The following is a 27994-nucleotide window of genomic DNA, read 5'->3' as shown; positions in this document are numbered from 1 at the left end:
GAGCTGGGCGCAGGGGACCGGGCGGACGGCGAGGAGCGCGGCATGGAGCGCCGGGCAGTCCGCGCCTGCCTCGCGCTGCTGTGGGGCTGCGCGCTGGCCTCGGCGGCACAGGGCAAGGAAGGTGAGTGCGCGGGCGGCCGCCCGGGCCAGACCGCGGCCGGACCCCGGGAGCCCGGCGCGCCTCGGCGCGCCTCGACGCGCGCCGCGCTGGAAACCGACCCGGTGCCGCCTCGTCCCGGCGCGCTGGGGGCGGGAGGGCGCGCGGGCTGCGGTCGGGACGAACCTGGGACCCCCGCCCGGGGTTCAGGAGCTCCGGAGACTAAGGGGTTTCGGCTTCGGCGCGCGGGGCTCGCAGGCCGCGGAGAAGGGGACGCGGTGGACGCCACGCGGTTGCAGCCGGGGCGGCGGCTTCAGGAACGCGTCTCGGCTGGGGGCTTGGGGGTCCCTCGGAGACGGGAGTGTCTGGGGGCTTCCCGCGAGCTCAGCTCCTTAGTGACCTCAGTTCACTAACTCACTTGCCCCGATTTTGCGGGGAAGGCATTGCTGAGGAGGCCCCGCGTTTTGGGGAGGGGGCTGCTCGGCGGTCGGGGAAGCTCCGGCTCCCTGAGGTTTTCCGCACGCCCCTCTCTGCCTCCCAGGCCCGGGGAGAGCATCGGGGGAGATTCGGGCCAATCCCTGCCCGCGCACGCCCTTCCCTCCTTCCCAAGTGGCACTCCCGGGCTCGGGGCGCAGGTTAGGGGCCGAGCGCGGACAGGAAGTCCCCAAGTCAAGCGTTCTGAGCAAGGGGTGACTCAGAACGAGGAAATGCGGCAGGTGGGGGCGCGGCCTCCCGAGGTGTGGAGCCGTCACCCCAGGGCCACCGTGGAGCCGGGGCACCCGGGGGTGGGGGACTGAATCACCCACCGCCGCCCCAGCGTTCCCAGAGTCGCGCTGGGTGAGGGGCCGCAGACTTTGCCCCGGGCGGGGCCGGTGTGTGGCTGGGGGCGTTGTCCCGCAACTAGGGTCACAGAGAGGATGGGGCTCGTGCACTTGGCCGAGGACCTTCCTGTCCCCCCAGCCGAGGCTGGCTTCAGTTTCCAACAGTGAGAACAAGTTTTCCCCGCCCGCCTGGGCAGAGCGAGCCTTCCGCAGGCTCCACCTGGGGGAAGTGCGGAGGAAGCCCCGGGCTGGTGAGGAGTTTCCTTGAGCCTTGCCTTGTTTTTCCGTCTCCCAAATTGGGGTTGGAGGTTTTATCGGGAGGAAAAGAAGCCAGAGCCGGAGCCCCCGGGGTCGGAGGGTGTTGGAGGGTGGCATCCTGTCCCAGTCCCTGGAGCAGACAGGATCCCTGCCCTGGTCCCAGCTGGGAGCTCCGGTTGCAGGAGGAGTGCATGGCCGGGGTTTCTGCGATCCTCAGCTCCTCACCCTCTCCCCCGCAAGTTTTGGTCCTCCCACTTCCCGGGGAACTGCGTTTGGAGAGAAGGGGAGAGACAGCTGGAATCGCTACCGGCCTTTCTCCTAGGCTGCCCGCGGGGGGTGAGGGGATTAGGCGCTTGCTTTGCCGCTGCAGCCCCAGCCTCCCCAGCCTGTCCACCTTGTCCCTGCGCCCTTATGTTCATCTCTTCCCAGCCTGTGTGATTAGCCCAGAAGCCCAGTTCCTCACCCCACCTCCACCCCGCCATTGGCTGGAGAGGGGTGCATTTTGCATTTTGTACTTGGGTGTAGGAACATTTTGCTTAGGCTCCGAGTCCTTGGGAACGACTCCTTAGGAAAGTGTGCCTATGTAGGGGTGGGGGTAGCAGTGATGGCCCCGCTGGCAGCTGCTGGTTTCAGTTCTTTGGGATTCAGGCTGGATGTGGTCGTCCCCTGGGGGTGGGTAGGGGGCAGATAGAAAGACACACATGCCCTTTCCCCCCTCAGCCCAGGCTGCTGCTAACTTCTTTCTTCCCCTCCACTCTATTTGGAGGTCCAGATGGAGTCTGTTAGGTCTTCAGTGGTCACTGAATCTGCCCTCCTTTTACAAATAGGGAAACTGAGGGAGGCCCGAGCCCTTGCCAACCAGGGCTCTCTGCACAGAGAGCGTCAGACCCGAGCATCTGGCCTCTTGGGCTGCCAGAACCAAGGGCCCCTTGCCTTGTAGTTGGTTTCATGGTGGATTTTCCAGGGAATGCAGGGACCTGGGAAGTGGTGGGTGCTGCTGACCTGGGGTGCTGCTGATGGGAAGAGGGCTGGAGAGTCTTCAGGAGGCCTGGAAAGTCCTTGGCTTCTTGATTCTGCCCCAGTCTGCCCTCTGTCCCTTTCTCTTTTGTTTTCTTCATTTTTCCTCAGAATCCCCTACCTCCCCCCTTTCATTAGCTAATGCTAGTCTCAGTTAAGGAGGGGTGGGGGAGCAGGGAGATGACAATAGGGGAGTGGGTGGTAATACTATATTTGCCTAAAAAGCCATAAAGCAATATGGACCCACAAGGAGGACATTTATGATGGAACTTAAGACAAAGAAGGAGGTTCCCCCCCCCCCCATGGGTGGGAAGGTGAGGGGACAGAGGGCTCCTGGGTGAGCACTGCTTAGCCCAGGCCTTTCAGTGAAACCATGAGGGGCTCCCAGGCTCCCACCCCTTCCAGGGAAGCAGGAGCCTCATCCCAGGAAGAACACAGGGAAAGAGCTGCACATGCATCAGGGACCTGGTCAGGGTCGAGGGACATGGCTGGGCTCCTCCTGTTCCTGGTGGTTGGATCTAGGGAATTTCCTGGGGAGTGGGCTGTGGCTGGAAGCCCCTGGCAGAGGTTCCTTCGTGCGTGAAGGCTTCTTTTCTTCTCAGATTGAGCCCTGTGATACTTCTAGAGCCAGGTCCAGGCTGGAAGGGGAGGGTTCTCTGGGAGGGTTGGTGGGGGACCCTCCGTTCCAGGTTAACCCTTCAGATCCTGGGAGCAATGAACCCCCTTGCCCAGAGGCACAGATCTTAGCTTCCTGCGCGTGTGTGTGTGTGTGTGTGTGTGTGTGTGTGTGTGTGTGTGTGTGGTGTGTGTGTGTGTGTGTGTGTGTGTGGTGTGTGTGTGTGTGTGCAAGAACCCCCAGATTCCTTCCTGTATAGCTGGAGCATTCCATTTGCTAGTGGGGTTAGTGAGTTTTCCAAGCCTGGGCCCTGGGCATGTCTGAACAAATCCCTGCCCCTGCCTCCCACCCCCAGCCACTCTCCCCTATCCCCATAGCCTCTGCTATGTACCGGTGCCACACCAGATTTCCTCTTCACTGTCTGGGCTGCAGGATCCTTCCTAGAGAGATTTGGCCCAGGTCAGTAGGTTGGGGTGGCAGTGCCTCAGGCCCAGGCCTGGGGGCCTTCCGCCCAGGGATGGAGGGTGATCTACCTTCAGGAAAAGTTGCTAAGACTACCCTCAGAGCCTCTGACCCTGGACCCACCTCCCATCTCTCCAGACCAGGCCACCTGCTCCCGACCTGCCTGGAGCTCTTCCCTTGGAGTCATTCTTACTGATCTTGGCCTTGAGGAATGCTGCTGTTTGAGGCTGCATTCCTCATCTGCAGGGCCCAGAGGTCCCTTCCCCCTCCACCTGAGGGCTTTACCCTCTGAATCCAGGACCTTGCATAGGTTCTATACCTCATTTCCCTTCCCCTCCAGGGAGGGAGGCACTTATTGGCCACTACCTGGACTTTACTGGGAAATGGAGAGGGGCAGTACCTAGGGTCTTGGTTCTTGGTTGCAGCTGCTGAGCCTGGCAGTGAACGAGGCGTGGACCAAGGAGGGGTGCCTGAGGGCAGGGGTAGCTCTCGGGAAGCCCCTGGCAGTGTGTTTCTTCACCAGGCTCCAGATGTCTGTGGGGATAGAGTGGTCCCAGTACCTTGTCCCTCTGGGCCTGGAAAGTCCCCTACAAGGGTTTCCATCCCTGGTTCACCAAGGAACCCTGGCTCCCCTGGCAGGACAGTGGCCAGAGTGTGAGAGGCAGGGGCAGTAGGAGTGACTTTACCAGGGAGGGGAACTTGCCAGCTGTGTGTATCTTTGGGCCCCTCCTAGAGGCCCCTGTGTGTTCAGGGCTTTATCCCGCCTGCTCTGTGGCTTTTGTGGTAGGAAGATCAATTTCCAGACGCCCTCCCTCCTCCTCCCCTCCTGGAGTTGTTCCCACCTGTTGACAGTGCTCTCTCTTCTTGGAGTGCCCCGAGACATGTGTGTACATACATGTGCATATGCGTGTGCTAGGTGGGCAGGGTGGGGGTGGGGTGTTTCATGCTGGGGGGGATGTGGCAGAAGCAGACACTAGTGTCCCCAGCCCAGTGTCCCCAAGGCCCACGGGTATGAAGTGCTTCCGAGAGGCCTTGTTCAAGGAAGCAGACGGGGCGGCAGTGGTGTCACTTAATACCCCTGCTCGCCCCAGCTCTCTGCCCAGCTGCTGTTCTCCTGCTGGGCTGCGCCCCTGTCCTGCTCTGCCCAGCTGGGGGCAGACTGAGGGGGCTGGAGCACTGGCCTGGGAGAAAGGAGGCCCTGTCCTGACCACCACCTGCTGCCTGGCTTCCACTGGGTCCCATCCCTTCTCTGGGCTTCTGTTTCCCCGTTTGTCAAGGGATGGGTTTCTTGGATATGGTGACTCTGTGTAGTGGGGTCTCACTCTGAGAGCTGAGGAGGCCATCAAGGACTCCTGGAGACACCCCCATGCTCATCTGCCCCCCTTCATCTCTCTTCCAGTTGTACTGTTGGACTTTGCTGCAGCTAAAGGCGAACTCGGCTGGCTCACACACCCATATGGCAAAGGGGTAAGTAAACTTTCAGCGCTGAGTCGGGGAGTGGGAATGGGACTGCTGGGCCCCCGTACAGTTGGAGAAACTGAAGCCCAGAGAGAATGACACCTGGCTTATCTCCAACAGCTCAGCCAGGGTTCAAACTTGGTCCTGCTTCTCACATCAGGCTCAGAGTCGGCCAGGCCAGGCCTGGCTGGGGTCGGAAGGTAGGAAACAGGCCTGAGAGGTGGACGGAGCTGGGGAGGCAGTTGAAAGCCCCAGTGGAGCGGGACGGTAGTCAGGAGGATCTTCTGGCTCCCTCCATCCACCTCTTGGGAGGGAAGGGGTTAAAAGGTCCACCTGTCTTCATGGTCTCAGCCCAGGAGGTGAGGGGTGAAGGTGAGACAGGGAAGAGTGGCTCTCTGTTCCCCACAAGTCCTGGGATAAGAATCCAGTTTCTTCTGCTGGGTCCCTTTCCTTGCCATTCCCCTCTCCCCCAAGTGGTTTCACCCCCTTCCTGCTTGGGCGAGATTGCTTTGCTTCATTCCCACCCAGGTTTCCTCCCCTCTGTGCTGTCCTGCTGTGACCAGGACTCTGAGCAAGAGACTGGGATTCTTTCCCCAGCTTTGTGTGTGACTGCTTTGTGATCCTGGGGAAGATACTGCTGCTCTCTGGGCCTCAGTTTCTGCCTCTGTAAAATGGGCCCTTGCTAAGTTTTCCTGAGCTGGGGAGAGGGGTGTCTCCAGGAGCTACTTGGTTTAGATTTTTTGGTGGGGTGTGGGGGCAGCTGGCCAGTGAGGGGATCCAAACCCTTGCCCTCGGTGTTACAACACTGCGTTCTAACCAACTGAGCTAACCAGCCAGCCCTTCCAGGGAACTTGTAACTGTTACAGGAACTTGTACCAGTTCCCACAGCTGTCCAGATCTGCATGAGTTGGGTGCCTTTCTCTGGTCACCCTAGCTCTGGGGAGGCTAGGGGTATGGTTCTGAGCAGATTGCTGGGGTCCTGGAATGTCCAGCTGGGAGGGAACACAGATCACCCAGTCCAACCCAGTCACTGTACAGAGTGGGAAACTGAGGCCCAAGGGCATGCAAGGCCTTGCCCAGTGCCCCATAGTGCAGCCCACACCTCTTTCCTCATCCCCTCTGCATTCATTTGTTCATCGATTCATTCAACAAATACTTCTCTGAGCACCTACTATGTCCCAAGTAGTTCTTGGGGACAGAGATGAATTAGATGTAGTCCCTGCCCTGTGGAGAGCTCAGGGTCTAGTGTGGGAGCCAGACATAGGTGTCAGCACGTGCCAAGTGCTATGATAAAGGGGACATGGAGACCGTGAGGGCCCCAGAGGGGCACACTTGGCCCAACCTGGGAAGTCTTCCTGGAGGAGGCTGCCTGTTCTCAGGAGGGAAGAACATGCACTGATCTGTTCCAGAGCCAAATTCTGAATGATGGAGGATCATCCATTGTTTTTGACTTAACCCCTTCCCCTCCCATTCACACACATGGTGACACACACGGGCACATGTACAATGAATTATAGCAACAATAATAATACCAGGTGCCTGGTCGACTCCTGCCAAGCACTGTACTCAGCATTTTGTAGACATTCTATCATTTATGGGGACGGATGGGGACATTGAGGCTCAGAGAGCTTAAGTGACCCACCTGAGGTCACACGGAACCCCAGACTCCACCCCAGGTTCACAGTCTAATATAGAAGTTCAGCACCCAGACACTGGGGCCAGAAAGACCAGGGCTAGGTTTCATCTCAGCCATTTCTAGTTGCACCTTGCTGGGTGTCACTTTTCTGCCCTTAGAATGAGGACAGCAAGAATTGGAAAGCATCTTCCTGATGTCCCATTCCACCACCTAAACCTCAGTTTCCCCTGGGTGCCTGCCCACACTAACCTGTAGTTTCCTCACACAGTGGGACCTGATGCAGAACATCATGGATGACATGCCCATCTACATGTACTCCGTGTGCAACGTGGTGGCCGGTGACCAGGACAACTGGCTCCGTACCAACTGGGTGTACCGTGGCGAGGCGGAGCGCATCTTCATTGAGCTCAAGTTCACCGTGCGTGACTGCAACAGCTTCCCTGGTGGTGCCAGCTCCTGCAAGGAGACCTTCAACCTCTACTATGCTGAATCGGATGTGGATTATGGCACCAATTTCCAGAAGCGCCAGTTCACCAAGATTGACACTATCGCACCTGACGAGATCACCGTCAGCAGTGACTTTGAGGCGCGCCATGTGAAGTTGAACGTGGAGGAGCGCTCCGTGGGGCCACTCAGCCGCAAGGGCTTCTACCTGGCCTTCCAGGACATTGGTGCCTGTGTGGCACTGCTCTCTGTCCGTGTCTACTACAAGAAATGCCCTGAACTGCTGCAGGGCCTGGCTCAGTTCCCTGAGACCATCGCCGGCTCTGATGCACCCTCCCTGGCCACCGTGGCTGGTACCTGCGTGGACCACGCTGTGGTGCCACCAGGGGGTGAAGAACCCCGTATGCACTGTGCGGTAGACGGCGAGTGGCTGGTGCCCATTGGGCAGTGCCTGTGCCAGGCAGGCTACGAGAAGGTGGAGGACACCTGCCAGGGTGAGTGACAGTTCTGGGGTGGCAGGGAAGGGATGCCAGGGTGGGAGGCTGTATTCCTGAGTTGCAGTCTCAGCTCTGCCACTGCAGGATCTTGATAAGTTCCTCCTTGCTCTGATGCGCAGAACCACTGTTCTGTTAGTGGAAATTACAGGGCCTTCACTGGACATCAGTTTCCTTCTTCATGACTGAATTCATTCATTCATTGAGAATGAATGAATGGAGAAACAGTATAGTGTGGAGGTTAGGAGCAAGGATCCTAGAACAAGAATACTTGTGTGTTCAAATCCCAGTTCTCCATATAGCTGTGTGACTTCAGGCTATTTCTTTAATCTCTCTGTGCCTGGGTTTCCTCATCTGTAAGGTGGAGATGATCATACCTTGTAAGGTCCATCTCATAGGGTGGTTATGATAATCAAATGACTTCATACTCATAAAGTGCTTAGGTCAGTGCCTGACACGTAAGCACTTTTAAATGTGACTGTTATTTTTGATTCGTCCCATGAATATATCCTGAGTATCTACTGTGCACCAGCACTGTGGACACTTGCTATAGTCCCAGGAATTAATTTCATTTCTGTTGTTGATGCACTGTGACCTTAAGCAAGTCACTTAACCTCCCTGAGTTTCAGATTCCTCTTTTGTACATAAAAGTATTGAATTGGACTGGGAGTTCCTATCCTCTGGTGGTATGCTAGAATCACCTGGGAGCTTCTGAGCGAGAGGTGGAGGAAGCTGTAGGGTATGCCCTTCCTGCCTGAAGGGCAGCAGACCAGCTTCTCCCAGTGGGGCTTCTATTGATGATAAACTGAGCCTAGAAAAGCAGCCAGTTAAATCAGACTCTCTCTGGGAACAGGGCCTGGGCGTCAGTGAGTTCACGTTGAAGAGGCTGCGGCTTGGTGCAGCCAAGGCCTATGACAGCAGAAATCTCTATAACAACGTGGATTTTTCAATGGGTGACTTTTTCTGGAAATGGCTGTGGGGCAGGGCATTTGTGGAATGCAAGCCGACCTTTGGAAAGCCAGCTCATACCCTCTCTCTGGGAGCTTCTTTGCTGAGATAAGCGGGGTGTTGAGAAATTGGGGTTTTTTTTTTTATTGGTTTATTTTTCATCCAGAAATTGCAGGGTTAGCCCCTGCAGTTGTATGCACTCACTGGGCAACCTTGAGTGAATTCCTCTTCATCTCTGGCCTTGGGTTTCTTGCCAGTAAGATGAGAAAATTCAACCACACCAGCGGACTTTATACTTGTTTTTTTGCCATGGATCCTGCAACCCACAAAGGAGGTTGAAATGTTGGAGAACACTGAAGCCCTTTCTGATGGTCCCCACTTGCCTCCCAAAGCAAATCCTCGGAACCTTGCTTAACACAGTCTATAAACCCCTGGATAAGATGTTCCCTAAGAGCCTTTCTGGCTCTAAGTAAGCCTGTGGTGTAGTCTCTGCTCCAGCCTTCGCATCCTTTGTGCTCTCAGCTCCCCTCTGCTGAGTGAGCTCCCCTTCCCCAGGCGGCCCCTGCTTTAGGTGACCTCAAATGCACACTCCCGGTTTCAGACAATGACTGTGGGGTGGGGGGGCACGAGGCAGCCCAGTGGGGCGAGCGGGCTCCTCCCACATGACATCCTCGCACAAGAATGCGGGGGTGGGGGTGAGGGGCAGCTGAAAACTTTCCACAGGCTGGTGGTTGAGGCCCTGCAGAGATAAGTGGACGGTTGGAGGGGGGGGTGTCTCTCCAGGAAGGGGGACAGCCTTCCCTCCTCTGGAGAATGGGGGTCAGGGTTCTGGCAGGCTTTGTTTGCAAAGAGCTGAGTAGGCCCCGGTTGGGAGGACTCAGCCCAGCAGGAGAATTAGTTTCCAAGAGTGAAAGGTTTGACTTAGCTGGTGGGACTCTCTCAATCGCATCACCTGTTGCCCTGGTTTTTCCTCCTTGGGATCCCCCCACCAAAATTCCTTTCGGTGTGCCTGGACCATGGTACGATGCCGGGAACCCTCAGCCTGGCTATTTTTTATGCCTCCAGACTCTTCCCAGCAGCCCCTGACCGTGATCCTGATGGAGGTAACGGTAGTAACTACCGCAGACAAGAGCTTCCCGAGGGGCAGCCACGAGCTAAGCAAGTGCTTTATCTGGATGCTCTTGCTGAATCTGCACCACCCCTCTGTAAGGCAGGGACACGAGGCAACTGAGGCTCAGAGAGGTGAAGGGGATTGCCTGAAGTCACACAGCTAGGAGGTGGCTGTATCAGGATTTGAATCCAGGAGGTGCAGTGGTGCCCAGGCTTCAGGATGGGTCAGGAAATGGAGCGGGAAATGACCAGTTCCTTTGGAATCCCTGACTCAGCTCCTGGCCCTGGTACAGGCTCTCTGGGCAGCCCCGGGATGGCCCTTCCTGGCGCAGGGACGGGAGGCTCTGTCAGAGGTGGGGATGATTGGGAGGCCATTGAGGGAGAAATGGAGGGAAGCACAGGGTCTACCCTCCCTGCTTGACCCTCCCAAGGATCCAAGAGACCCAGATTCTCCTATTGGGGCTTCTGTTGATGACAAACCAGACCAAGAGAGGGAGCGTGGTACCCTGAGGTCACCCAGCACCTTGTCTGGGTTATTGCTGTAATCCATCCGTTTCTGCTCAGGGTTCTTTCCCCAGGAAGCCCAGCACTCAGGAAAGAGTTAAGGGCAGCGGAAGGGAGGCATCTCCCAGGTGCTGTGTGTGGACAGGTGGGCACACTGCCCAGGAGAGCTCCCGTGAGCTATGTCAGGAATGAGCCAGCTTCCCTCCAGCTCCCGCCCCGCCTCACAGCCCTGCCTGGGGGACAGTGGAGTCACTCAGGCCGACCATGTCGTCCCCCCTGGGGCTGCTTTGTCTCTCTGTTCGTCTCCGCTTCCTGTGCTGGCATCAGCAGCGGAGCTGGCAGGGCCCCGGCTGGCGCCTCAGCCCAGGGGGACCATAGGCCAGGTGAGCAGGTGGCCAGTGGCCTTGGCCAGAGGCTGGGCCCAGCAGCTGGAAGTCAGAGCTGGGGATGGGGGCTGTGGAGGGTCGGGGATTCCCTCCTTGGAGCCTGCTGCTCCCTCCAGGGGCCCAGTTCCTTGGGCATATCCACTCCCTACTCTAGTTTCACTATCCCCCAGTTTACAGGGACACCCCATTTCAGGCACCATACTTTTCACTAGCAAAGTTTCCTTCAGTCTTCACAAACAACCCAGAGAGGACAAGGACTTTATGCCCATTTTACAGATGAGGAAACTGAGGCCCAGGGAGGAAACCGACAAGGGACTAAAAGACTGGGGCCTGGCCCAAGGAGGGCAGTACACTGTCCCCAGTCACCCCTGACATGGGTCCTTCCACCCGCAAGCTGTGTGACTTTGGCAAGTCCCCTCTGTGCCCTATTCTCCCCATCTGTAAAATGAGTGGGTTGGACCAGTGGCTCTGAAGGACCCTGCCAACCCAGTGGTCAGAGGCTGCCTCCTGTGACTTCCTGCTGTGGCTCAGTCTGAGAACCTGGGTTGCCCTGGCAAGCTGTTGACCGTATGGTGAGGAAGGGGATCCCAGTGTTGGCATCCTGAGTGACCCTGGGCTAGGCCAAAGGGAAGGCATCACCTGGGCAGGGGGTGGCTCTGGTTAAGGTGGTCATTAGGCACAGTGGCCTTGGACCATGACAGGGGCTGTTCGCAGGATCCCTACTTCCTCAGGATATGGCTGATCCCCAGGCTGGGAGCTCTGTGAGCTGGTGACCATGGCTCGCAGGCTTGTCCCCTCCCTGGGGTGTACCACTGGTCCTTATTTCTGTAGTGTTTCCTCTGGCCTGCAGGGGTGGGGACCTTGGTGGTAGCCCCCTTTCCCCCCACCCCCGTGGTGGCTCTGACCTCTGTGTCCTGCCCGCCCCCCCCCAGCTCACACCGGGGGGGCAAATCTAGGTGCTGGCAGCTCTGCCAGGTGGGCACCGGCCCCTCCCACCCTTGCCGGAGGTGAATGGGTCCCCAGAACGGAAGGAGGCGAGGGAGAGCAAATAGAAGATAAAAGACTGGTGGTGGGGAGAGGGCGGGAGGCGGGGTGAGGTGCTTATCGCGGCATGGCGGAGGAATGTGCCCACAGATAATTCCCCAGGGTGTGTGTGAAAGGGGCAGGGTACTGGCAGCAATCGGGCCATGGGGATGGCCCTTCTCCTGCAGGGACAACAGGGCCTGCAGGGGAGTGAGAAGCCACCAGGGCATGAAGTTATCAGTTCCCCTTATTTGCAGGGTCATTAACTTACAGGTTGCCATTTGCTGCCTGCCAGGGCATGGAGACAAAGTCCAGGCTCCACATGCTTGGGCTGAGGGGGTGCCTGCGGTCACCCGCTGGCACTGGCTTGGGGAGGTGACTGGCCCAGGTGAATTGCCACTGGGACCTCTTGACCCCACGACCTCACCACCCCCACCCTGGGAGGTGGCTGGGCCTGGGGGAGGGGCTCTGCCAGGGGCTGGACTTGCATCATGCAGAGGGCGTCTGTCCCTGAGTCACCCCACGCTACCACCTGAGGGGCGGGCATCGGGAACTGGAAAAACCGGGGTGCAGCCCTAGGTGCAGCCACTGTGCCCCAGTTCCTCCACTCGGAGTGGCCCAGGCCTGCCGGGCGACCTGGGCCAGAGAAGCTCTCCACAGGTGTGCTGCAGGTGTGCCAAAGCCAGGCTCTTGTGCCAGGCAGGTGGGCGTTCTGGTGTCCCATCTCCACAGGGTCTCCCTGCACACTGAAATACTGCTCACTTCTGTGGCCCTAGAGAGCATCATGTGCATGTGGTAGGTTTTGCCATTCATTCTTTCACTCACTAACTAATTCATTCATTCATCGATCTATCCATTCAACAAACATTACTGAGCACCTACTTCATGCCAGACCCTGTGCTAAGCCATGGGACGCAGATAAATTGAACTCCATTTCTGCTCCCCAGGAGCTGCCAGTCTCATAGAGGATCCTAATATGTACAGAAATAATTTCAAATGGAGCATGAAAGCCAGGCTGTGAATTCCCCTGGAGCTAAAATGGTGTTTATCTATCTCACCATCGTATCCCAGAACCCAGCGTCGTGCCAGACACGTAGGAAGTGCTCATTTCTATTTGGTAAACATAAGGTTAAGTAATAGATCCCCTAATGGGGCACAAAGGGGTCAGGAACTGGGCAATGTGGGAGGGCTATGTAGAGGAGCATAAGCTGGGTATTGAAGGATGCATAGGAGTTTGCTGGTTGGCCAAGGGACAGTGAGTATTTGTTGTACGTGGGTGTATTTGAGTGTGTCTGTCCCCTATCTCCACTTTCCTGCCCAGAATGCCAGGAAGTCCAACCAGGTAAAGTCAGGAAGACACAGGGGCTGGTGTTCTACTCACTAACTATGGATTCCTGAGCACTTGCACACTCCAGCAGGGCCCCGGGGACAGTCCCTGTAGTCCTGTGCTTGGAGGAGGGGCAGCACATTCTCGTCAGGCAGGCACATGCCCTGTTGATGCTGCCTCTCCACTGTATTATCTGGCACATCCGCAGCGGAAATCTCTCCAAATTCCCTCTTTCCTGCCGGCAGCAGGCAGGCCACCCCCGGGCTCTGGGGCCAAAGAATGGGACCCCTCTCTTCCCCTACTTCCTCTTCTTGGCACAGGGCTGAGGGGCTTGGGAGCAACCACGTGGTGAGGAATGGGGGCATGTGGGGGGTTACAGGTGGCTAAAGCCTTCAGTGGAATGGAGCCCAACCTGTGGGGGTTTGTGGCCCCCTCCCCAGCTTGAGAGCCTGGGCTGGGAAGGTTTGATTGTCATTCTAGGGTCCGGGCCTGCAGTCCCTAAGTACCCCAACTCTGATGGGCTTGGATCACCTGGAGTCAGAACTTACCTGGGCGTAGGCCCCTCTGTGGGCAAGTCGAGGTATTTGGGGGAATTGAAACCCCAGCATAAACATGCCTAGCTTTCTACAGTCTCATTTTTACTTGAAGATTTGGAGGAGGAGAAAGCTGTTTTTGTATTGCAGCAGATATGTTATGGGCAGGAATACACATGGATTTCTTAAATACAACAGGAGTCTTGAAAGACATTTGGGGCTTCAAGGGGACCACTTTAGCTGCCCCAGCCAACACCCCTGTGTTGGATTCTGTACTCTTCTTATAGACACAGATGTGCCCAGTTTGAGAAGGTCTGTGTTGGGGGAGCCACACACGCCCGCCATCTGCTCTGAAATTAGTCTTGGGATTTTCTGGCTGTTGAAGCGGGTCAGGACTCATCTCCCCTCTCTCTTCAGGCTCGTTTCAGAATGTCGATTTCTCTTTGCTCCAATTTGAGGAGTTCCTGGGAACAGAAGTGGGACAGAGGCTCAAAGTCAGGCTTCCTCAGTCTGAGTTTAGATTTGCTGTCTTAGTAGCTTGGAGACCTTGGGCAGGTTGTCTGTCTCTCCGAGCCTCAGGTCCCTCACCTCTGAAGTGGAGTGAATGCTCACAATGCACATGTATGACAGGTTTCTCGTGAGGATTAAATGAGCACAGAGTGCTTGGCACAGGCCCTGCACACTGGAGGTACTTCATCAGTGGTCACGGTCTGCATGGAGACCGTGGGGCCTCCATGGACAGAGGGGGTGACAGAGGCTGTGGGGCCCTGGACCAGAGTGGGGAGGGGGCTGGTCTGCCTCGAGGGGTCGCAAAGGGCAGGATGCAGCCTAACTCTGTGAGCAGTCATTAGTAGAAAGTCACTGTCTGGGACCTTACAGTGCTGAGTGTCCTTTGAGTTCTGTCCCCCTGACTCCAAGTTCCCTTCCCTACACAGGGGATTGGACAAGGAGAAGCTTGGCTGTAGACTCCAGCCCTGAGGGTCAGCTGGCCAGGCTTGGATCAGAGGTTTGCTGGGGCCAGGGCGCTTGGAATTGGCCTCCCTGGAGGGGATTCTCCTTATGTCATTAGAGGCCTGAAGACCCAGGCAGCCTTTGTCCAAGAAGTTTTCCTGACAGTGTAGGTCTCACTGTGCCATTGTTTCCTACATCAGACTTTCAATGACTCCACTGCCCGCAGAATAAAGGCCCAGGTTGCTGGCCTGGTGCTCAAGGCTTTTCCTGACCTCCCTCCTGCCTGCACTTCCCCTATTTGTGCCCACAAACACACTCAGACGTTCTGCCTTAGTCATGTTCTTTCTCACCCCTACCTCCCTCTCCCAGTATCTCTGCCCAGCTGAACTCCTACACAGCCTCTAAACCCCAGCTGAAATATCCTCTCTGTGACTCCTCAGACCCCTGGCCAAGGTTATAAACCCCCTTTCCATTCCCTTAGTTCTTGGCCTGCCCTCTTCCTGTAGACATGGCCATGTGCTCCTGCTCCCTGAGTTCAGGGGCTTTGTTTTCATCTCAGGGTCCATGCCCAGCATGAGGCCAGGCACAGAGTAGAGGATCAGCAAGTCTGATAAATGTGGCATTGAGGTTAGAGGGGTCTCAGGACCCTCTCCTCAGAATAAGCTGTAGGGTTGTGAGGGGAAGTCCCTAGGGTGACCACATCCCACTCTGGCCACTTCAGCAGCTACCTAAGCCCTGGACAGCCCTGCACAGAGGGCCCTGTGTCTGGGCCGCTTCCTGCCTGTGGGGCCAGGAAGGGACTTGGGGCAGGGGCAGGATAGGGCAGCAGGAGGAAGAAGCCACCAGAGTCAGGTGCCTGAACCCCCAGCCTGCTGGGCCAGGACAGGACTGGCCACTGAGGGAGGAAGAGCCACTTCCTGGCTGCCCTTGTGAATGACGGAAATGACTCGGCCCTGGAAGCAAATCCAGAGAAAATGCCAGGGGCCTGGCCTTTTCTGCTTCCTGGCTGGCGGTCAGGTCCTGGGGTGGAGAGACCACCTGCAGGGTGGCGTCCTGAGCTGATGAGGCTGGCTGATCAGTTGGAGTGGGGCTGATAGTCAGTCAACAAACACAAATGGTCATGAAGGTGCAGTCACTGCCCTGGCAGCTCGCAGCTTCCCAGGTGGGATCCCGACAGGCTGATCTGCACAGATTAAAGGAGATAAGGCAGGTGGGCAGTGTGCTCAGTCAAGTGCTATAGGATCCTTAGGGAGGTGAAAGGCAAGATGTGGACCTTGAATGCCGGGCTCAGGGGTGTGGCCCTCCTTGGGAGAGCCAGTAGGGAGTGATGCAGAGGTTTGTGGCACATGTGCGAGGCACTTCCTGGGTGCCCAGCACATGCTAGGTGCTTATGGTACATTTTCTCATCCTAAGACATTTTGCCAATGAGAAAACAGGTCTGTAGAGATTTAGCGACTTGCTGGGTCCCACAGTGAGGGAATGGGACCATCACTTGGGGTGGGAACAGATTAAACTGATGTCCTTGTGCCCGATCTGTCCCTGTGCCTGCTAGCCTGCTCACCTGGATTCTTCAAGTCTGAGGTATCCGAGAGCCCCTGCTTGGAGTGCCCTGTGCACACGCTGCCGTCCCCCGAGGGTGCCACCAACTGCGAGTGTGAGGAAGGCTACTTCCGGGCCCCTCAGGACCCGCTGTCGATGCCCTGCACACGTGAGTCTTACAGTAGTTCAGGGAGGGGTGACTGAGGGGAGCGTGGCGTGGTGGTTGACATGTCCAGGGCCACCTGGGTCCGGCTGGGCACTGACCTCTACCCCGGGTGCAGGCCCACCCTCTGCCCCACACTACCTCACGGCTGTGGGCATGGGCGCCAAAGTGGAGCTGCGCTGGACGCCCCCCCAGGACAGCGGGGGCCGCGAAGACATCGTCTACAGTGTCACCTGCGAACAGTGCTGGCCCGAGTCCGGCGAGTGCGGGCCCTGTGAGGAGAGCGTGCGCTACTCGGAGCCACCGCACGCGCTGACCCGTACCAGCGTGATGGTCAGTGACCTGGAGCCCCACATGAACTACACCTTTGCCGTGGAGGCCCGCAATGGCGTCTCGGGCCTGGTGACCAGCCGCAGCTTCCGCACCGCCAGTGTCAGCATCAACCAGACAGGTGAGGCCCTGGGGTGGCGACAGTACCCTATGGGGCCTGCGCAGGTGGGACTTAAAGAGGATGGTCACCAGCCCTCGGCTGTGTTCAGAGAGAGGCAGCAGAGCTAGTGGTTACAAGTGCAGTCTCTGGAGCCCCTTCAGAGCTCTGTGACCGTAGGCAAGTTACTTAACCTGTCTGGGCTTTGGTTTTCCATGTGTAAAGTGGGGTTGATAATAGAGCTGTTGAGAGGATTTAATAAGATATTATATACAAGGCTCTTAGAACAGTGCCTGGTCCCTAGAAAGATTGAACAAGAGTTGGTTATTGTTTTATTTTTATTATTTAATGTCCCTCTGATGTGCCAGCCCCAGTGGTGGGGCCAGAGCGGGGGCCTGGGGCTCTGTGGTCTGGAGCTGAAACTGAAGGATCCCAGGTTAGGATCTAAAGAGCCTGGGCTGTGGGCGGATCCAGCTCTGGGTCCACTCGGCCCCTGCTCCCAGGCGGCTCCTCACACCCCTCCCCCACCCACTGTACCACCCAGAGCCCCCCAAGGTGAGGCTGGAGGGCCGCAGCACCACCTCGCTGAGTGTCTCCTGGAGCATCCCCCTGCCGCAGCAGAGCCGCGTGTGGAAGTATGAGGTCACCTACCGCAAGAAGGTAACTCACTAAGGGTCGGGGCTGGCCCTAATGGCCCAGAAGCAGGGGACAGGCTGATCACATAGATTCTCACTGCACCACACAGCCATCTGAAGAAGCTCCCTCTGCAGGTGGGGAAACAGAGGTCTGGGGCCTCCGACAGAGTCACATCTCCAGGGCCAGTGCAGCAGAGATTTGTAGGAGAGAACATGTGGTTTTCTGCATCCTCAGGAGAGGCAGTCAGGGTGTGGGGAGAGCAGGGTCTTTGGGATCAGACAGATCTGGGTTTGTGTCCTGGATCATGCATTTCTGGTTGTGGCCTTGAATGAGTCACTTCTCTGAGCTTCGGTTTCCTCCTCTGTAAGGCGAGCATCAAGCTAGCTGGGGGTGGTCTCTGGTGGGCTGCAGCGAGGTCCCCGCCCTCCCCTCATCGCCTGCTCTTCACCCGTCGGCCACCACAGGGGGACTCCAACAGCTACAACGTGCGGCGCACTGAGGCCTTCTCCGTGACCCTTGACGACCTGGCTCCGGACACCATCTACCTGGTGCAGGTGCAGGCGCTGACACAGGAGGGCCAGGGGGCCGGCAGCAAGGTGCACGAGTTCCAGACACTGTGTGAGTTTGGGGACCAGGATGGGGGCCAGGCCAGGGCCCTGAAACTGAGCGGATGGGACATCCTGAGAGGAGGAAGTGGATGGAACTTAGAAATGCCCCCCTCCTGGTCAGCAAGGACCTGGGACAGCTGCATGGGTTGGCCCCAAGCCTGGGGAGGGGTAGAATTGAACGGGGAGGGGTGTGGGGTGGAGGACCAGGGCTCTGGCTTTGGCAGACCAAAGTTCGAATCTTGTACCACAGAAAGAGCCAGAGCTTAGAGTCCTGCACACCCGAGAGTAGCTACTGTGAGCCATTTGGAAGGCTTCTCATTGAGCATCTGTGAAATGGGAATAAAGGTCTTCCTGAGCCTTCACAGAACATAGCAGAGGCCCAGGTGTCTTAGCTCCCTAAAGCGGGCCTTGGGTATAATAGAGGGGTATTGCTATGATTTGGGGTGGGGGGCTCCCTTGTCATTGGCTGGTCTCCCCCAACAGCTACAGGAGCTGGCAATATGGCTATGATTGGTGGTGTGGCTGTCTGCGTTGTCTTGCTCCTGGCGCTGGCAGGAATCGGCTTTTTCATCCACCGCAGGTGTGTGTGAGCTCACACCGGGCTCCCCAAAGGCCTGGTGGGACACAGAGGGGCAGAAATCTCGGTTTCCCCATCTGAGAATTGGGACCGATGGTAATCTAATCTAGTCTAGTCTTATCTACTCTAATCCTGGCCTCCCAGATGGTGTGCAGATGTAAGCTGTAAGTGCTTAGCAGTGCCTGGCACATGGTGGGGCCCAGGACACAGTCATTACCTGCTCTTGTTATTAATGGTGTCCACACAACTTTTAGACATGCAGGCAGGACGTGGCTACTCAGAGACTATCCCGAGGCACAGATCCCAAGGAGTGAGTCCAGGCTCCCCCATTTCCCCTCCCTGCGCCCTCACCCCCATAGTGGAAGTTGAGCAGATTTGAGTACACCAAGTCCCCCTGAAGGACCAGAGCAGGGACAGGGGCTCCCCTGGGCAGAGCAGGCCTGGCTGACTTCCTGTGTGTTTGCTTCCCCACGGGTTCTTTCAGGAGGAAGAACTTACGAGCCCGCCAGTCCCCAGAGGATGTTTACTTCTCCAAGTCAGGTGAAGTGCAGCCCCCATGCCATGCCAAGCCCCGCCCACCCTGCCATCCCCAGGAGGCTTGCTAACTCCGTGGCCCTGGTGGGGGCCGCCAGGGTGTGCCCAGGGCTCTGGGAGAGGGCCCAGAGGCTTCCTTGGGCAGCTCTAAGGGGCTGGCCAGAAAGTCCTTACCCCACAACTTGGTCTGAGGCTCCTGGGCACGTGGCCATGGCCGCCTCCTTCTCTAGAGCTACCCCTCACTGGGACCCCTCCTGAGCCTTCTGTGACCCCACCCCCTTTCCCCCTTACAGAACAACTGAAGCCTCTGAAGACGTACGTGGACCCCCACACATATGAGGACCCCAACCAGGCAGTGCTCAAGTTCACTACTGAGATCCATCCATCCTGTGTCACGCGGCAGAAAGTGATAGGAGCAGGTGAGGTTGGCACAGCTGCTGAGGGGCCCTAAGGAGGCAGATGGTGGGCTGTATGGGTTGGGAGTGCCCACCACCCGGGCTGACCAGGATGCTCCTGCCACCTTGCCTGCCTGCAGGAGAGTTTGGGGAGGTGTACAAGGGGACGCTAAAGGCATCCTCAGGGAAGAAAGAGGTGCCTGTGGCCATCAAGACTCTGAAAGCTGGCTACACAGAGAAGCAGCGGGTGGACTTCCTCAGCGAGGCCAGCATCATGGGCCAGTTCAGCCACCACAACATCATCCGCCTGGAGGGCGTCGTCTCTAAATGTGAGGCTCGGGGGACCCGCAGGCCCTGACCCACCTGGGGGTGGAGAGGGGCTGCCCACCAGGGCCACATGGCAAAAGATCTGTCCATAGCTGTGACCACCTGCCCCTGCGCCTGTGTCCACCTCCCCTATGCCTGTGCCCACCTCCCCCACACCTGTGCTCACCTCCCCCACACCTGTGTCCACCTCCCCCAACACCTGTGTCCACCTCTCCCTACACCTGTGCCCACCTCTCCCTACGCCTGTGCCCACCTCCCCCTACGCCTGTGTCCACCTCCACCTACACCTGTGTCCACCTCCCCCAACACCTGTGCCCACCTCCCCCACACCTGTGCCCACCTCCCCCACACCTGTGCTCACCTCCCCCACACCTGTGCCCACCTCCCCCACACCTGTGTTCACCTTCCCCCATGCTTGTGCCCCTTCTCCCCGCACATCTGTGTTTATCTCCCTGCCCCATGCCCATAGTATGTCCACACCCCCCACCTAGGCCACCTCCCCCACACATGCTTGTGCCCACCTCTGGGCCATGCTCCTGGGCCTACCTGCCTCTCACAGCTGTGCCCACCCCCTGCAGACAAGCCCATGATGATCATCACTGAGTACATGGAGAACGGGGCCCTGGACAAGTTCCTTCGGGTAAGGATGGGGGCCAGGGTGGGTGGGGACGTGGGCTCAGGCCGGCTGGTGGCTGAGAGCCTATGCCTGAGGGCCTGTGCTCTGGCAGGAGAAGGACGGGGAGTTCAGCGTGCTGCAGCTGGTGGGCATGCTGCGGGGCATCGCGGCCGGCATGAAGTACCTGGCCAACATGAACTACGTGCACCGTGACCTGGCCGCCCGCAACATCCTTGTCAACAGCAACCTGGTCTGCAAAGTGTCTGACTTTGGCCTGTCCCGTGTGCTGGAGGATGACCCCGAGGCCACCTACACCACCAGTGTGAGTTGGGGGAGGGACTGTCACCGCTGGGGGTGGGAGCCCTCAAGGGGAAAGCAGCCTTGGTCCTTCTCTGGGGTCCTCTCACCTGCACACCTGGGCATGGACCTCAGGAGGTAAGGACGCCTATAGGAGCATGGAGGAGGAGCCCTGACGCCTGACTGTGACAGTCCTGGGCCCAGCCAGAGGGGACAGTGGTGACTGGGTTTGGGTCTTTACAGGGCGGCAAGATCCCGATCCGCTGGACAGCCCCAGAGGCCATTTCCTACCGCAAATTTACCTCGGCCAGCGACGTGTGGAGCTACGGCATTGTCATGTGGGAGGTGATGACGTACGGCGAGCGGCCCTACTGGGAACTGTCGAACCATGAGGTGGGCCCCTTGCCCTGCCCAGGACTGCCTGGACCTGAACTTGAACCCTTTACTCATCCCTAAACCCCAGGGGCTGGACAGAGAAGTTTTGGGGACTAACTTCATCTGCTACAGACCATTCTTAGGTTCACTCAGTAAATGTTTATTGAGGACCTATTATGTGCTGGGCCTTGTGCTGGGTGCCAGGATCCAGTCCCTGCTTATAGTCCAGAGAGAGCGAAGACAAGAAAACAAGGAGTGTGGGATGTGCGTGTATCTGTATGTGCATGCCTGTTTGTGCATTCACGTGTGTGCATGTGTGTGCGTGTGTGTGTTCGTGTGCCAGGTGCCTCACCCAGCCTGGAAGCCTGGAAAGCTTCCCAGAGGTGGTCACATCTCTGTTGAGACCAAGGATGCAGTAAGATGTCCAGGTGAAGAGATGGAGGGGAAGTCCAGAGACAGGAGGGAGGCTGGGAGGCTGGGCCGTGGGGTCCACAGTGTGGCTGCCGCCTGGGGTGCCCTGTGAGGAAGCAGGTCAGAGTCCATCTGCGAAACTTTGGAGATAGCCCCTTAGCACCTGTCTTTTGTACAGCTCTGAAGATTGTGTTTTGGACTTAAGAGAGGCCCATCCATCTGTTTCTGGGGCTCCCTTCCCTCCCCTACCTACCTGCATATGCTGGGGCCCTGGGGGCCTGGCCGCGCCCCTGACCATCGTGCACCCCTCAGGTGATGAAAGCCATCAATGACGGCTTCCGACTCCCCACGCCCATGGACTGCCCCTCTGCCATCTACCAGCTCATGATGCAGTGCTGGCAGCAGGAGCGCGCCCGCCGCCCCAAGTTCGCCGACATTGTCAGCATCCTCGACAAGCTCATCCGAGCTCCTGACTCCCTCAAGACCCTGGCTGACTTTGACCCTCGGTGAGTTCCATGCCCTCTGCCCGGGGGGGGGGGGGGGGGCTGCACTCCCGCAGACTCCTGAGCTACTTTGGTACAGTGGCCCACCAGGGGATGCCGGGGGCAGGAGGGGTGCTCAGAAGCTGTGCATGGGGTTTGCTTAGACTGCACAGGGTGGGCTGCCTTGCAGCTGGAGCAGTCAACTTCTACAGTGAATGTGCCGGGCACCACGCTCAGTTAACGTGTTTTAACTCATTTAAACAACCTACAAGATGGGTCCCATGATTACCCTTTTTCATAGATGAGGAAACTGAGACACAGAGTGATTAAATATCTTGCAGGGCTGGCAAGTGGCCATGCTGGGATTGTGACTCCCGGATCCTGAATCTCTGCTCATAACATTTCATTATTCGGTGGATATTGGTGTGGTTTCCTTAGTAGGAGGGGAGGGCAGCAGTAGCTGTAAACGTGGAGCGATCCCTATCTGCCAGGCTGTCTCACTGAACCCCCCTTGATTTGGCTACCTTGTTGCCCAGATGAGGAAACTGAGGCACAGGGCAGCTAAATGAATGGCCCAGGTTAGGGAGCAGCAGGCTCGGGGTCCAGGGTGGGCGGGACGGAGTGCTGCAGCCCCTCACCGTTGGCTGGTGGTTCCCATTGCAGGGTGTCCATCCGGCTGCCCAGCACCAGCGGCTCGGAGGGGGTGCCCTTCCGCACAGTGTCTGAGTGGCTGGAGTCCATCAAGATGCAGCAGTACACAGAGCACTTCATGGCGGCTGGCTACACCGCCATCGAGAAGGTGGTGCAGATGACCAGCGAGTGAGTTGGACCCCACCCTATCCCCACCTGCCTGCTTCCCACCTGCTGAGGCTGCCTCTGACCCCACCATCCAAGCTTCTCTCCACCTTCTTTGTTCTCTCTCTTTCTCTTGGGGGAGAGAGGCTCCTTGGAAAGAGCAGAACCAGGCGGCAGCCAGCAATTCTGGGCGCCCACCCTCGGCTCCTTCCCCTTCCTGCATCTTTTTCCAGAGTGGGAAAATAATAGTAGTTGTAATGCTAACAGTAGCTGCCATTTACTGAGGGCTGACTACGGCCAGCTCTGTACTTGAGCACTTTAAATCAGTCCTCATGAGAACTCGGTGGGGTAGGTCCTGAGCACGTCCCCACTGGACAGGTGAGAGACAGGTGCAGAGAAGTGCAGTGACTTGTTCAGGATCTCACAGCCACTTGGGGCAGAGTAGGATTCCAGCCCTGGTCATTCAGGGTCCACAGCTTAGGGACTGTAGAAGTCATCAGTGGGGAAACTGAGGCTGAGAGGTTATCTAGCTTGCTGGAGGTCACTTGGCCAGTTAGGGGTGGCGTTCCTCTCCAGGATGCCCTGGTTGATGCCCAGGAGAGAGAGCCCCAGGCCGACCCCTCCCAGGCACTTCTCCCACTTGGTTGTGTCTCAGCCCTACAGACTGGCCTAGGGAGAAGTGCCGCTTTCCCCCTGCTGGTCCTGGGCTTGGTCCTTTGTCAGGCTGTCCCCGGGAGTTCCTCTCTCCTTGCCAGTTCCAGCATTGGGACCTTTCCCGGCATGGCCTTGGCTCAGACACCTCCTCCCGTCCCAGGAGGGAGAAGACATTATCTTAACCTTTTGTGCTTCTAAAAATAGTGGTGGGTCCCCACAGCTCAGCTTGGGCAGGGTCCAAGTTCATGGCAGGAACAGGCTCTGGGGTGGGAGGTTTTGGGAACCACACAGAGGCAGCAAGCTGGGCCTCCCGCTGTTCTGGGTTACAGAAGTTCTGGGATTTGGGCCTGTGCACGAACATTTTCCAGGGCCTCAGGAAGCCGCTCAGCTGGGCTTTTGACCTGCTATGACCAGCTCCAGGGCTTGTGATGGGAATCAGGTGGGGCAGAGCTGACCAAAGGGGGCAAAGAGATGTGAGAGGGGAGACGGGTCCCAGGATATCTTTTGCTGCCAGCCAGCGGCGGGGTCACAAGCTTGGGCTGTGCAGTCACAGTGGGGTTCAAGTCCCACAGGTGCCACTTTGTAGGTGACCTTAATCAATCAAATTAGGTCCAACTCTGAGCCTTGGTTTTGTTTCCTGTGGTGGGGTTGCATGGGGGCAATGCAGACAACACCGCTGGGACATGGCAGGGCCTTGATCCGCGTCGCTTTCCTCTTTTCCTTCACTCCCTTGCCTTCTGCCTGGAGGCCATGGGCAAATGCCAGGGTTCCCAAGCTCCCTCCTTTTCCATGGGATCCTGCAACAGCCCCCTTTGCCCCTCAGGGACTCCCACCAAGGACAGCTTCTCTTCTGGTGACCAGAGCAGAGGGCAAGAAGTGCTTACAGGAAACACATGTTGTTAGAAGCTTCCCGAAATAGCCCGGGGTGCTCCTCGCCAATTCCTTTCCCAGGAGCAGGGACAGGGCTCTTTGGGATGGATGGAGGCTGTGTGTGTGTCTGTGTGCGTGTGTGTGCGCATGTGTGAGTGTGTTGTTTTGAGAGGGCCTGGATAAAGGCAGGAAGTCATTCAGTGATCCCCCCTCCTCCCACAGCCTGCTGGGGCTCAGAGCTGGGGCCCGTGTGACTTACGCCACCGCTGCCCCTCCTTCCCCTGCTGCTCTTGCCTAATAGATGAGATCTCAAAGCACTTTTTTAAACCCGAAGACTGTGTCTGCACATGCTGTGAGTCCCCATGGCAGGCGCTGAGCGGGTCACAGGAGAATTCATCTCTTTTGTGATGGCTTCAGGGTTTAGGCTTCAATGCCCCATCCCTGTCCCCTTCTTGGCCTCCCCACTTCCTTGACCCCCTCTCAGGGGACTGGCCGCTTGCTCCCCTCTGATCCCACAGCTGCTGTCTCTTCTCAGCTTGGGCATTTACCATGCTATTTGGAGTTGGGTGGATTTCTAGCTAGACTAGTTCTAAATGTTTTTTTGAGGAGCTGATGAAAGGGGTGGATGTTACCTTCCCAGAAAAGTGCCCAGCCCAACAGCAGGCCCTGGCCAGTGTGCAGCACACAGCATCCTGCACAGGTGCTGCAGGCCCTGCAGGCTCAGGCTGGGGGCTTACGGTTTCGCCTGCCTGCCCTCAGCACAGGCTTGGTGCTAAAGGAATGCTTGCTGGGTGAGTGAGGCTTTGGAGGCTGCTTCTCACTCCCCTCTCCTTGCACCAGGGCCAGCACACAGTAGGTGCTCACTGGGCACATGACCATGGCATTTCCCAGGGCCAGAGCTAGTGTGAGTGTTCAGGAGAAAGACCAGATGGTGCAAAGGTGGCCTCAGTCACATGACCCTTTGCTCCTGTGAGGGCAGTTGATGACAGTGGGTGCCCTGCATCCCTGAGGGGGAAACTGAGGCTAGGGCAGGAACAAGCTTAGGATGGTCTGCAATAGGACACAGGCATTGGCTGGTCTGTGACCCTCGTCCCAGTGTGTCACTCTGTGATCAGGAAAGAAAGGGTAGGTTTGGGGGGCTTTCTGTTAAAGAGTAGGGGCCAGGGACAGGCTGCTCAGGAGCCGCTAATCAAAGCCTCCCATTGAGGGCCAGCCCGTGGCTCACTTGGGAGAGTGTGGTGTTGGTAACACCAAGGCCACGGGTTCGGATCCTACATAAGGGATGGCCGGTTTGCTAACTTGGGAGAGCGTGGTGCTGACAACACCAGGCCAAGGGTTAGGAACCCTTTACCGGTCATGTTTTAAAAAAAACAAACAAAAAAAACCCCCCAAAATAAACAAAGCCTCCCATTGTACAAATAAAGACACTGAGGCACAAAGACAGCACTGGATGGGCCCAAGGCTTAGACATGAGTCTAGGACTAGAATTCAGCCTCCCGTCTCCCATCCCAGCACTTTTGCCTCCCAATCTGGCCTCAGAAGCAAACTCAGCTCCCACCCTGTGAGATTAACCACTCCAGTCTAGGAGAGGGGCCTGAGGTGGCCTGGCAATGGCTCAGTCCCCACTAAAGCACTCATTCGTTCATTCATTCAGCAGACACTGCCTGAGGATCTGCTGTGCACCCGCTCTATTCTGCACCCTGGGTGCGGGTGAGGGGGTGGGGGTGGGGCGTGAGGGGCCCAGCACTCGCCCTCCTGGAGCTCACATAACCCGCTGTTATGTTCTTAAACCATGCATCAGGATCTTCTGGGACCTGGTCAGGTCCAGTCTCCCCACCCCACCTTCAGAACTTCAAGTTTGTGAGCTTGGTGTTGGGCCCAGCATCCTGTCATCTTCTGAAATGCCTGCTTCCCCGGTGGTCCAAGTGCTTGACCAGGGCCTGCAGTTCAAGACCTACAGGCAGGGGGGAAATGCCACTTCTTTTTTCAACACCCCCAGCCGTGTAGGTTAGAAATGTCACACGGGTGGTAGGTTAGGAAGCTCCCCCAAACGTCCACCTCTGGTCTTCCTACTGCAGTGGGAGCCACCAGCCTCCTGGATGTCCTAGAGCTGTGCCCCCTGCACCCCCGACAGGCCTGCCCTTCCCCGCTCAGCACTTCTCCCAGAGCTCCGGAGACTGTGGGAAAGTCATGTCTCCGGAATTGCAAATAGGAGCTTGCACCATATAATTAACTCCGTTTACAGCCAAGAGACGGCCCATAAAAACCTGGGTGTTTTCATGGGTTTGGGCTGGTGGGTGAGGACGGTAGAGGAGAAAACTCCCAAAGTGAGCAATAAACGTCCCTCTCACGGGCTCTTGGGAGCATAAGTGGTTTTACAAGGGGATGGAGGGGCATGGAAAGGGGGGACCCAGAGAAGCCTGCACCTCACGGGAGGTGGGAGAGCTTTCTAACACCGATACTTCCCCCTCTGCCACCAGTTTCTGTGGTCCTCCACACTCCAGTTGGGCACTATTATCCCATTTTACAGGTGAGGAAATTGAGGTTCCCACAAGGGAAGACACCAGCCTCAGGTGACCTAGTCGCTGGATCTGGTGACCCGCAAGCCCCTCCCACTAGAGACTAGCAGAGCTTTAACCCTTGATGGCCCTTCACCAAGTATTTCCCGAGTCCTTCCTTAGATAGCAGCAGTGGGAACTTGGAGGGAGTCAAGGTGAAAGTAAGAGTGGATGAGAAGAAACCTTGGGCAGAGGGGCTTTGAGCAGCACCCCTAGGGGGTCCCTGGGACCTGGTCCTGGCCTCGTGGTCACTGGAGGCATTAGGAACAGACTATGGGGTGAGGAGAGACATTTATCCATAGCTGGTTTGTGTCGCAGCTCTTCCACCTCCCAGTTGTGTGACCTTGGGCAAGTCACTTCACCTCTCTGAGCCTCACTCCTCGAATCGGCAAAATGGGGGTGAAAAGAACACCCACCTCAGATAATTGCGAAGGTTTGATTTTGGAGAAAGAAAGAGCTTCTTGCAGAACCAGCACTATCGTTTTCCTGTCTTAGCGAGCTTCTAGGGTGCACTGATTCTAGGATGTGGACCCCCTCTCATGCCTCCCTAACTGGAGCTCTCTCGCCCCACATGTCCCCAAGGCCCCCTGTCTGTCCACCCCTTCTCCCCCGCCCTGCCTCCCTCCCCCGGCTGCCCACCGCACCTTGTCCAGCCTGGCCCCCTCCCTGGCTCCAGCCCCTAAGTCTCCCTCTCTCCCTGCCCACCCACAGCGACATCAAGAGGATCGGGGTGCGGCTGCCTGGCCACCAGAAGCGCATCGCCTACAGCCTGCTGGGACTCAAGGATCAGGTGAACACAGTGGGGATCCCCATCTGAGACCCGACAAGACCTTGCACCCCTTTGGCCAAGAATACTTGAAGAAACAGAGTGGCCTCCCTGCCAGCTCTGCGCTGGGGCACTGGGGACCTTATTTATTTCCACTCATTCTCTATTGATGCCACCCTGAGACCTCTGCTGGGGGGTCTTGGACGACACCCTGGCCTGAACTGAGGAAATGCTCAGGGATCCTGGTCCAGGGCTCTGTTCCCCTACGAAGGACAGATGGCTAAGCACTTAGCAGGCACCTCCATGTTCCCAGCATCCCCTGGGGCAGGAGCCCCGCCAAGCCTTTGGACATACACGTGGAACATTTCCAAAGTGACCACCACTTCGCCTTTTCCTACAAGAGGCCATCTTGGGCGAAGGGGGTCAGCCCATGGCCGCATGAACAGGGTACCTCAAGCCCCACACCCTCACTAGAAGAGGGCAGACAGTGAACTTGGCTGGGTGAGACCCAAAGTGGCCCTGTCCCTCTGATGCTTTTCTCAGACCCCCCAGGACCTGTCCTCGGCCCTACTAGGCCAAACTTCCTGGGGCCCTCACAGGATGCTTGGTTGTGTTGAGGCATTTTTAAATATATATTTTGTACTTTGTGGAGAGAATGTGTGTGTGGCAGGGGGACCCCGCCAGGGCTGGGGGCAGAGGCCTGCGTCAGACATTCCCGGGCTGGGGGCCGGTGCTGCAGGAGGTTCCCGCCCATTCCCCGGTCCTCCCCACCTCTCACCTCTTTAGACATTTACTACTCTGTCAGTGTTAATGATTTGTTTTGTTGGGTATTTTTTTTGAAACTTAATTTATTATTATTTTTTATATTTATTGTTAGAA

At 57.4% G+C, this 27994-nt stretch overlaps 1 protein-coding gene across 2 annotated transcripts; it reads left to right on the top strand.

Moving 5' to 3' along the window:
- Positions 1-3: 3 nt before the first annotated feature.
- Positions 4-27994, top strand: EPHA2 (EPH receptor A2). Of its 2 annotated transcripts, XM_063104640.1 has the most exons (17): positions 4-121; positions 4671-4738; positions 6634-7303; positions 15638-15793; positions 15906-16238; positions 16759-16874; positions 17315-17468; positions 17942-18038; positions 18520-18575; positions 18863-18988; positions 19105-19293; positions 19870-19931; positions 20020-20229; positions 20448-20597; positions 21303-21496; positions 22136-22291; positions 27061-27994. In XM_063104640.1, exons 1-17 carry the CDS (start codon positions 43-45, stop codon positions 27164-27166), a joined length of 2922 nt encoding a protein of 973 aa, XP_062960710.1. In that variant the 5' UTR covers positions 4-42; the 3' UTR covers positions 27167-27994. The 2 variants fall into 2 exon arrangements, with proteins under 2 accessions (XP_062960710.1, XP_062960711.1); XM_063104641.1 differs by lacking the exons at positions 21303-21496; positions 22136-22291; positions 27061-27994 and adding an exon at positions 21169-21258.

The sequence above is a fragment of the Cynocephalus volans genome, chromosome 8 (assembly GCF_027409185.1).
Source record: "Cynocephalus volans isolate mCynVol1 chromosome 8, mCynVol1.pri, whole genome shotgun sequence".
In the NCBI taxonomy this organism is placed as follows: Eukaryota; Metazoa; Chordata; class Mammalia; order Dermoptera; family Cynocephalidae; genus Cynocephalus; species Cynocephalus volans.
Note: the sequence above shows the minus strand (reverse complement) of the source record. Positions and strands in the feature narration are given on the sequence as shown.

Coding starts and splice junctions, on each gene's coding strand:
- EPHA2 (XM_063104640.1), top strand. CDS start 43: ATGGAGCGCCGGGCAGTCCGCGCCTGCCTCGCGCTGCTGTGGGGCTGC. Junction 122..4,670: donor GGCGGCACAGGGCAAGGAAG/GTGAGTGCGCGG, acceptor TCTCTCTTCCAG/TTGTACTGTTGGACTTTGCT. Junction 17,469..17,941: donor GCACGAGTTCCAGACACTGT/GTGAGTTTGGGG, acceptor CTCCCCCAACAG/CTACAGGAGCTGGCAATATG.